The sequence below is a fragment of the Anoplopoma fimbria genome, chromosome 23, assembly GCF_027596085.1.
Source record: "Anoplopoma fimbria isolate UVic2021 breed Golden Eagle Sablefish chromosome 23, Afim_UVic_2022, whole genome shotgun sequence".
NCBI classification, from domain to species: domain Eukaryota; kingdom Metazoa; phylum Chordata; class Actinopteri; order Perciformes; family Anoplopomatidae; genus Anoplopoma; species Anoplopoma fimbria.
The window spans coordinates 18,992,303-19,003,381 of record NC_072471.1 but is presented as its reverse complement, the minus strand read 5'-3'; the positions used below and the strand labels follow the sequence as shown (position 1 = coordinate 19,003,381).

Genomic DNA, 11,079 nt, shown 5'->3' with positions numbered 1-11,079 from the left:
GTGTCCTGAAGCCAAACTGCTCCCTTGGGTTTTCCATCAAATCCCACATTTTCTTCCCCCAAAAGCTCACATCCCCTTCCCTCCACAATTAATTCACTCATTTATCCTCTGTTCCAGTCAAGGTCAAGGCCTGTGATATCTTAATTAAAGAAGAAAAGGAAAGAGAAAGTTTTCTGTCTTCAAATGAAGCCTCAAATTTGTGAGCTGTTCAATCAGATCTTTTAAACTCACTTAACCCCTGATTAATCCCCAGCGCTCCTCAGTTGGCCGAGTTTCCCCGCTAATGAAATTAAGAGCAAAGGAAGCCTGCATAACAGATTCAGCGCACATCGCCGGGACACCGGCAGCGTGAGCCAGAGGCTTCATGGATGTGTTGGAACTCTGAAGCTCTGTAGCTCTGAGGACGTCCGTCTGTGCTGCCTTCTTCTCAGAGTCCTCGTATACCAACGCTGAACACCAGCAGGAAATAACTGTGAGAAATCGCAATTTATTTAAATTATCATCCACAAATTAAAGGAGTGACTGATAGCTTTGAACATATCAGCAAATAGACAATAGAAAGTCAATTTATATAAACAGCCTCTAAATTCATATTTTTAAGTAGCGGTAATTAACAATTGTCAAAAAGCCCATTTGGAGAGTATTTAACCATGACTAGACTAAAATGATCTAAGAGGCGCTATGGATATTATCATGTGTATTATAAATGTCAATATTTCATTTTAAAATTTCAAGGCTAACATCATTAGTATAACCTTATTCACATGCACATCAAAATTAACGTTTTTATAATAAAAGTGATGAGTACAGGATTATTTCCAGATATACACTTTATTTTGTAAAAGATCAGCAGAGTTCCAATTAAGACTTTCAGGATCTGAAGGAAAGATTGAGAAATATTATTTTCCTTAACTCTAAATCTCTTTTCCTGCTTCCCATGAAACAAATTAACTCAGCACATCCTTCACAACGACGGCCAAACATAAAGTTTATTATGTGTGTAACCAAATACTGTGACAAAGTTTAACCACCTGTTTGTCTCTTTGTTAGTACATTAGCACATTATACAGAGCAATAACAGCAGTTTTCTCTGTCTCACAGACATTGGTCCCAGTCTTCAGTCAAAGCACTAATCATAAGTGTAGCTCACACTGACAGGCTTGTGTGGTGAGTCTGAGGTTCTGATTGGTCGTTAGAACAGGAAGTCCACAGCTTCAGGCCATAGGCAGCTCGTGATAGTCAGCGTACTGTCCGGTCACGTGATGGTAGATCTGTACAAACGAGAACAAATGGGGGGGAAAAAAGGTGAGAAAAGTAGTGTGTGTGTGTGTGTTTGTGTGTGTGTGCGTGTGTGCGTGCGTGAGTGTGTAGTCCCCACCTGCCTCTCGATGTCAGCCAACAGGCTGCTGGCTCCCAGGCGGAACAGGAGCGGGCTGAGCCAGTCGTTGCCCAGCTCCTCTTTGATCAGAGCGAGCCACACCAGAGACTCCTGAGCCGTCCGGATCCCCCCCGCTGGCTTAAAGCCCACCTGAGGGGACACATACACCTCGGTCAACAGGACGACACGCTTCACTCAAACCATGATTACACTGGGAAAGTTAAGGGTGTAATAATATTAAAGTGCTACGTAGAAGAAAGTCATGTCATTTAGGCGGCCGATATATTTTTTCATTTGAGGCCACGTCTATGTTTTAAGTGTGATCTAAATTGTTTTCTCTTCTGTGAAAATGACTTGAGAACAGGTGAAAAAAAGTTTATCCAGGATAATCTTTCTCAGTTACTATTTAATCAAAGTTTTGCCAGGTGTTTGACAATCAGTTTTTTGTCAAGCAATAGTAATAATAATAATAATGTTAACTCATTTTGAATTAACATGATTAACTCAAATAAAAATACACACAAAAAAGCATGATGGTATAATGTGTGGTGATAGTCACATGATATGTATTTTCCTTTGGCTGCTGGTCTAAAGTATCAACATATTTCAATATTCTCTATGATAAAGGAAAACTTGACAAATATGTGTTTATTGTATTAAATTAAACAATAAATAAGAACTACACTGTCACTATTTATTTTAAATACTGTATGGCAGTAATAGATAAAGAAGACGACCTGCATGCAGCGTACCTTCTCCTCAATAACCAGGAAATATTCACAAGTACTGTACCTTGTGGCCTGTACACAAGAAGTAGTCCCGGATGGCCCTCACCATCACTATGGCAACAGGGTAAGTGGCGTTGACAGACTCCTTTCCTGTGGACGTCTTGATGAAGTCCGAGCCTGTCGGGTTTAAACGGGTGACATTGAGTCTTCAACACGGCAGATGTACCGTCATGTTGCACTCATCGTATTCTATTCCATCTATGTTCTCTATTCTGCTGCTCCACGTTCAAACCTGGATCATACAACAAGATCAACAATAAGGATGGCCTGGGGCTAGTAAATCTATCGACTCACCTAACGTAAGGAGTGAGCCATCTCGCATCCCTCTCTTCTCCATTGAGAGTTGCACATACTCAGTACCAATCAGACACTCGGGGGGGGCGGGGAAAAAATGAAGTTTAAGAGCTGAAGGGCTAGAAAGCATTTCAACTATCCTGTAAACTGTTGAGTTTGGCGACCACTGACTTCAATAAAGACAAAACCTGACAATTAACATTGTTCTTTGTTTTTATCTCATAACTGCTAATATATGAGACAGATTTTTTTATAGAAGCAAGTAAAAATAGACCTGTGCATGTAGATTTCTGGGCCAAAAGAAAAGCTTAATGTTGCACCCTGCACACAGTGTTGGTGTGAGGGTGCAGGCGGAGGACGGACGGGGCATTACTCTGACCGTCTGGCCCGGCCAGACAAGAACATATGCTGCCGATGATGGCTAACAGAGGGCAGCTTGAGCGCTCATCAATAAAATCCTTCATTTGTTCTTCCCTTCCTTCACAGCCAATTATGTTTTATCAGCTTTCCTGATAAAAATAGAAGATGAAATGACACTCTATAATAGATTACCCACAAACTGCGGGCTGCAGGAAAGAAAAAGTTAAAAAAAAAATCATCCCTTCTGCCTCCCTGGTGCATAATGACTGTTCATTACTGAACAGAACAAGATGAACATTTTCCAGTTCATTAAAGACATGTTCTATGTATTTTTCCAGTCAGGTCTTTCTTCCAGCCTCTCTCCCCTCTTCCTCAAACTGGCATAATCCTTAAGATTCGTTATGGGGAGTCTTAATTACCAGATAATGGATAACGGTTATTAAATGCGGTTGGCGGTAATGAAGCTCTATTCATTTGCGTGGGCAGGGGGGTACTGGTGAGGGAGCAGCGGAGTAAAATAGCCTGCATCGGAGATTAATAGGTGAAATTATCATTCAATTTCAGGAATCTCATACGCAATTCATAGGAACAAGGGGAGATTAAGGAGCGAGTGTGGCGACAAAAGCAATGCATTTTAATAATGATCTCTATCAGAGCCCCTGACAATTTGGTTCTGTAATCGGCTTATTATGTGATGGCTAGTTAAGCGTGGGTGTGTGTGTGTGTGTGTGTGTATGTGTGAGAGAGAGTAGAGAGAGAGAAGGAGAGCTCCACTTATCAGGTTTGCAAAACAAAAAGCTAAGCAGCAGCGCCACAAGCCGGACGGCTGCAGGTATTACACAAGCTTTTTGCTGACTTCAGACTTTAAAACCTCTTTAGTGCCAAATGAAAATCAGGACAATGTCTGACTTCTAGTTAACAGCTAACACCCTTTTCACAGCGGTGGGACACACTAGTATGTGCAACGCTGGAGGAGCGACTGACATGGTGGAGCTAATCACATATAGTGAGCTGTGTGGGTTGTCCCTCTGCGACACGCTGATATTATCACAGTTTAACAGAGGTTTATTTGTGACATTTCAGTTTCCCCACAGAGATCCATCAGCCTGCAGACAGACTATTATCTGACTGGCAGCCAATCAGCTGAGAATAAGAAAATATACCATCTTTACACAGTTCCTACACGGGAGGTGAAGCGGGAGCAGCATCCTCCGTCTGTGTCTACACGGGATGCGTTCAGGCACAATGCTGAGCGTAGGTCGCCTGTTTTTTGGCGGTGCTGCTGAGAGCCCCAACACACAATCACTGTAGTGATTACATGCGTAAAACAGGAGACAAGAGCCCGTGTTGACAGCTTGATTTATTGAAATAGAAGCATATCGGTTCTGTTAGCAGCAAGAAAACACGGCTGAAACGCCTCCTGTGTAGACACATCAGTTTCTTTTTCATTTAAGGTATAGTTGTTTTGAAGTGGAGTTGTATATAGTTCTTATCCATAGTCAATGTATTATCTACAGTAGGAAATATTATTTTCAGTGTCCGCTTATTTTGGATTTTTTCACCTCTTAACCTTGCTGTCAGACAGCCTTTTCTGACGGGGAACTGAAGCCGTTATCTATGTTCTCTTCAAAAGGCACCCGACTCCTTTGACAAAAACAGTCATTTTACCTCACAGAACATGGAAGTTGCTGGTCTGCCGCTTCCCCGATTGGTTAGTTTGTTTGTGTTATTGTTTGACTTTGGTTAATCCCCAACTTACTCTTTTAATCACCAAGGTCCCACAAACAGACTAAGGAGTCTTGATGCTTTGAAGGGAGCATAACAGCTTCAGTTTCTTTTTAGGTGTGCCTTTATTTGAGGGGTCTAAAATCTAAAAAAAAACTCCTGTCTGTTTCTTTATCTGCAGTAGTAATACACTGACTATGGAGAAGTGCCACATACATACATTTAAGTAATTCTCATTCTGTGCACATAAACAAAACAAGCCTAAAGATGTAATGAGTTATGATTATGCCTAACATATGAAGGCTGTGTTCTATTATTCAACAAACATTTGTCTGACAGGAGCTACTGATCATACTTATCACACAGACTGTTAACCATCTCCGTCAACTATCTCACTCTCTGAAAGAAGGGGAATATCTCTATTTGCCTAAATGTTCACTAAATGTTCATAAAAAAAAGAATGAAAACTATTGCTTTGACTGAACAGGAATCACACACTGTGACACGCTGAAAGACTCACCAGCCATCATGGCGACCAGGCTGGCCTTGTAGACGTTGGTGAAGGTGCCCAGCTCCCCGATGGCCAGGATGGTCTTCATGTGAGCGTCACCACAGGCCTCCCGGAACTGACGGATCTCATCATACATGGCTGTGGGGGGGGAGACGGGGACGGACGGACACTTACTGTGCTATACTGTGCAGTAACAATACTGGCAAGTATGTTGAAACACAGACCAAAAGTAAAAAAAAACAAAGACTTTTGTGATAGCCTATAAGCGTTACATTTCACATGCCAACTTCATTTTTACTGTAACGTTGATGCACATTAAGGCCATATATTGTGAAATATTATAGTGTACGGCTGCGTTGTGATCAGCTTAGAAAACACAGAAAACACTTTCAAGTCCTGGTTAGTAAATGTTCTTTAAATCTCCAAGGTCCCACACTACAAGTGAGGACAAAGAATTTGGACTACTCCATATTTGATTATTAAATCACATAAACCATTTTTAAGAAGCAGAAATAGTTTTCATGTTTTCTGAGGGGCTTTTGTGGTTGTAGTCATGTGATTGCAAACAAAGAATATCTGAGTGAGAGAAAATGATTCACTGTAACATTTTCTGTTTCCAACCTCGACAATCCACTTGACCTCAGAAACAGTCGTTGACAAAACTATCTCCACTTGAGGCCCCATTTCTTTTAATTATTTCATCTGCCGACGAAGACCATATGATGTGATCCAAAGCTCCAGAACAAGCAAACAAGCAGACCTTGAGTGTATATTGTTTCGTCAACTGTTGTTCTCAAGCTCAAGAATGATCAGAAAGTGTCAAGCTCAACTTTTAACTTCAACCATCGTTTACAAGAGTCCTAAATGCTCTGCAAGGCAAAAAGTGTGAACATCTACAGTTCCATAAAAAACAGGCACTGCCATCCGCTAGAGGAGGAGCGTGTGATACAGTCGAAAGCCTTACGAAAAAGTACATGGACCCATTTTTTTTTTTTTTGCATATAAACAAAATTCTGGATCCAATTTTTAAGTCGGATCAAAAGATTCTGTCCTGTGTTTATGGCTTTAATTAAGGTGTAAAAAAAATGTCAGCTGGTAAAACTTATTTTTGTTCTCAGCATACCTTCCCACTTTCCGGTGAGGGCGAGCGTCCTGTTGATGACGATGTCGATCTCTGAGGCACCGTCAGCCACCGCCAAGCGGACTTCCTGCAGGCGGGTCTCCAGTGGTGTCTGGCCTGCTGGGAAACCAGTGGCCACTGGGAGACGGGAAATAATGTCACACACACTTCAGCTCCCCATTCATGTTATTCCTACAGGTGCGATTGTGTTTCAGGTGACTCACCTGAGGCGACGGGAAGGCTGGAGTTGGCTGCTTTCAGTGATTTGACGGCATCGGCCACACGAGACGGATACACACACACTGCTGCTGTGGTAACTCCTGACAGGAGACACACAACACAGTTGGGCAGAGCAGGGAAGAAGAGACACGGTGATGAACTGGTATGTGGCGCCCTCTGCAGGCTGAATTCAGCTCTGAACAGACAGTGTGACATGATCAACAAGCTCCAGAGCTGCTGAAGGTCAAAGGTCACATTTCACCTTCCCTGTCTCATTCCGATAAGTTTGATTAACAACTTCTCCGATCGCTGAATGCTCGTTACTCGATCTGCCTGCCTCCTCTGTTGTTCATGTAACCATGTTCCTAAAGCTCTGAACTTGGTGAGTTCAATGTCAATATTACTGAGAGATGTGAAGTACAAATCTATGAAAATAAAACTGTATTTTTTTTTTGTATGTACTTCTCAAACAATTAGCTGATTAATCAGTTAGTCAATCAAAAGAAGCTGAAATGGAAATCATTTATATAATATAATTTAACCAATTGTTAAAACAATCATTTGCTTTCCTCTGTTTCATTTCATAGTACTTTTTCATTTACTATCCCTATTTTCATGGCTATAATTCTACTGTAATAATTGCTGCTGTTATTATAAGTAGTCTTATTATATGAATCATTTATGTCATATACATTGAATGTGTTGTATCTCTGTTATGCTGCTCATTCTGTACACATGACATCTATTGCATTCTGTCCATCCTGGGAGAAGGATCCCTCCTCTGTCGTTCTCCCATAGGTTTCTTCCTTTTTTCTCCCTGTTAAAGGGGTTTTTTAGGGGAGTTTTTCCTGTGCCGATGTGAGGGAAGGACAGAGGATGTCGCATGTGCACAGATTGTAAAGCCCTCTGAGGCAAATTTGTAATTTGTGATTCTGGGCTATACAAAATAAACTGAATTGAATTGAATTGAATAGTAGACTGAATACTTTTTGGTTTTGAAGTTGGTAGAATAAAATGAGACATTTAAAAAGGTGTCAGTTTTGTCCCTGCGGTTCTTTGATCTGCATTTTGGACAATTTTCCTAAATCTGATAGACCACTGGTTCACAACCTTATTTCCCTGAAGCGCTCTGGAGATAATAAAAATGTTTGGATCAAATAAGTGGGAATCAATCCTACGCAGGCACCACCGGAATCTTATTTTTTAAAATAGTATCATATTAATAATATTAGTGTAGCTTGATCTTTATCTAAAACTGCAGAAACACTGTCTGGCTAAATAAGTAGCCTTCTATTTTATTTTATTTTTTTAATAGTATATTAATAGTATAAATTATACAGTAAGTGTGTTTTTATGACTTTAGTTATGCAAGTGTCAATCCTATTTTGACAACATCAGAACAGACAAATCCTCGGCCCCCCCTGAGGGGTCCAAGGTTTGGAACCACTGTCATAGACCAAAGAATCAATTGAATAATCACGAAATTAACAACAGATTGTCTGTTAATGTGATTATGTGTTAAACATTTGTTCCTCTCTGTACTTTGCATAATAGTATCAGGACAAATGTAGCTGTGGTTTATAAAGTTCTCGTGCAACAGTGTCTGTGAAAGAGTTCTCTGAATTGGTGAAGCTGTAAGGAAGGATTAGAGAATCTTGGAGCATCATATACTTGGAGGTAAAGCCGGTTCCTCAACAGACAGGAGAACTGAGACAGGACCTGGACCATGCCTTATGTTGAAATGTTAACTATGTCTGTTTGCTCCAGACCTCATCACTCTCGAACCAAACCACTTTAACCAATAAGTTGAATGATTTCTTTCTCGGGATTCCATAATCATCATTCTTAATACAACCCCTCTAAATCCTCTGAAAGTGCCTGAACGCTGGTCTGCATGTGGCTGGCAGCAGACCTTTGTTATGCATGTCCATCGTCTGGAGCAGGTCATGTCGGACCGGCTGGATGGCTTTCAGGCACAGCCGGTGGACGTTGGAAGGCGTGTCGTCTCCAGCCAGAGTCGTCAGGTCGATACATGTGGCGGCCTTCAGCAGCCAGGCGGCCTGCAGGACAGACAAACCAGACACGGCAGCCAACGTCAGAGAAAACAGTTGTCTCCATCTGCAGAGCTCAAAACAACAGTCATACATACCACCCATAATGCTGCTTGTGATTCAGAATAGAGAAAAATAAAAAACTAGACATTTATATTATGTATACAAGCAGCAACATGATAAATGGGTATTTGCGTCATCTTATAAAATAGTACAGACTTTTTGGTGATGTCCCAGTATATACAGTGTAACACACAGTGGATGATGGTGAAAGAGGAGTTCTACCTGCCACTGTTTCTTGGGGATCTTCTGTCCTTGTATGTGCTGAGCTCTCTTCAGGACGGCATGTGTGTTCACTCTCACTTTGGATATCCACTCCAGGTCTGACGCCCATGAGCAGGGAATTGAAGAATTAATTTCAAAAAGATAGCAGTCAAAAATGATGGGCCATTAATTGAAGTGAAAGTGTCTGGGAAGAAATTTTCATTCAGAAATATTGGGCACACTATGTGTTTTTTGCATTTCGACTTTGTGTTAAAGTTTTCAGCAAAATATCCTGCAGTTGTTTGTCACAATCCATAAAAAAAAAAAGAAAACAGAAATCTTATGTTGCTAATTTTGCTTGTAACTCCAATGATATTCAGCTTAGCAAAACTGACATTTACACATGAACCTAAACATCTAAGACAAGTTGCATTAGCATTAGTATACTGAAGCCTATAACACTGATGTTTAGCGCAAAAAAAACTCAGCACCCCAACAATTTCTTATTGTGGTCAAATAAGAAATTTATTTTATCCATATGCATCCAATAAAGACACAACCCCAAAGTGTGTTTAGCCTAGCTGAGCCCAAAGCACGAAAATATGATTCAGCGTGTGTAAATAAAAGAGCTTTGGAGTTGTTGGAAGTTGTATTCTTTTCAGTTGTGATCCCCCTGGTCCCAGTCCAGACAAATGATTTTACCCAAAGCACAAACACTCAGGGAAAGTCAAGGACAACTCTGTGAGGCATTTAAGCAAGTACTATTCAAAACAAATGATATTCAAGAAGTACTACCCTGAGCCTTCCTCGTAGCACTTATTGCACTCGTATTAGTTGTTGCACGTATTGTATTCGTATCAGTTCGCTGCACTTACTGAATTTGTATTCGTTTACTGCACTTATCCTATTCGTAGTAGTTTGTAGCACTTATTATATTCGGATTAGTCTGTTGCAATTATTGTTTTCGTAGTAACTTGCCTCTGCACTATACTTTTGCTCTGGTTTATGCTTTAAGATGCTTGTTTAAGAAAGGAGATGCACTTATGACTTCTGGTGACTAGTAGTTCTCTTGAATACCTATGTTGAATACACTTCCTGTAAGTCGCTTTGGATAAAAGCGTCTGCTAAATGACTGTAATGTAATGTAATGTAATATTGTCACAGAAATTAAAATCCAAGATTTGGAGAATAATCGGCAGCTGTCGTGTCTGATATTTAAAGTTTCCCAACCAGCATCTACATACAAGGAAGTCTTTGACAGGCAATGAGAAGAAATGCCAAGAAAGTGATTTTTTTTAACCCTCATCTAACAGAAAAAGTGTACAAAAAGTGTAATAACATCTCAGAACAGAAGTTAAACCAGTGAAAAGAAGAGCAGAGCTAAAGTACAGAATGGTTGACCTGGTCAGCTGAGCAGGGAGAGCTGGGCTGTCATGAGCTCTCAATTAGACTGCACTGTCTGACTGTACACTATAATACTTCACAATATGGGGCCTTAATATGCATTAACGTTACTGTACAAGTTGAAAAGTAGTACTTTGACCTATTTATTTCTAAAATCGTTGCTCTATGACGATACGTCACACGTGACAGTGAGTATGTAACAGTGATCAGCAGGTCAGCTACCTCCTAAATGTTACTTATTAAACTGAAGTCAGGGCTACGCTGAAGTTAGCTCATCTAGCTCGCTTGCCTGTTATTTTCAATAAAAACACATATTACTATAGTAATGTAATTCATTTAGGAATTATGAACCAAGTGTCACTTCATAAATAGTGCTGATAAAACGAAAAAGTTGTTATAAAGCCACATCAAAATATGACGTTAGATGCCCACATGTGTCTAGGAAGTGACGTTAACGTTTCCTTTACCGCGGGGCAGAATTTAGTCACAGCTTCCGGGTTTGACTCACCGAGCTTTGTCCCGGGGTTCCTGGCCGACATGTCGAAGGACAGGTAGTTTTTATTCACAGACAGATTTTGAAATGAACAGCAGAAGCCACCGTTGGTCCAAGAGACCTGTCAGCCTTCCACTTCCTGTCTACACACAGCATGGCGCTGCGGGGTTCCGGAAGAGGAATTCCTCCGCAATAAAGCACTTACCATCGAGTTTCCTGTGCGCCATAATAACTTCCGGGATGATTTCATTTTCCAAAGTACAATAGACCACACACATTGCAGCTTCAATAAATATGTTAACAACTGTTACTTGTGTCATGTAAATATTACATTCATATGTATAAATGCACACATACAAATATCGAGCACAGTATATTTTGTTTATGCTTTCACATCACACTATCACTGTGCACATTGCGGTAAATGTTATGAGTTCTCTTAGAAGGTCAAATACTCCGGTCAGGGCATTCT

At 40.6% G+C, this 11,079-nt stretch overlaps 1 protein-coding gene across 1 annotated transcript; it reads right to left on the bottom strand.

Moving 5' to 3' along the window:
• Positions 1-562: 562 nt before the first annotated feature.
• Positions 563-10,785, bottom strand: dera (deoxyribose-phosphate aldolase (putative)). The gene is made up of 9 exons (XM_054624965.1): positions 10,623-10,785; positions 8,732-8,829; positions 8,308-8,455; positions 6,401-6,496; positions 6,180-6,314; positions 5,066-5,194; positions 2,171-2,283; positions 1,379-1,528; positions 563-1,271 (listed from the first exon to the last, which is right to left on the bottom strand). The coding sequence occupies exons 1-9, from the start codon at positions 10,651-10,653 to the stop codon at positions 1,215-1,217; spliced, it is 957 nt and encodes a 318-aa protein (XP_054480940.1). The 5' UTR covers positions 10,654-10,785; the 3' UTR covers positions 563-1,214.
• Between the last annotated feature and the right edge of the window lie 294 nt (positions 10,786-11,079).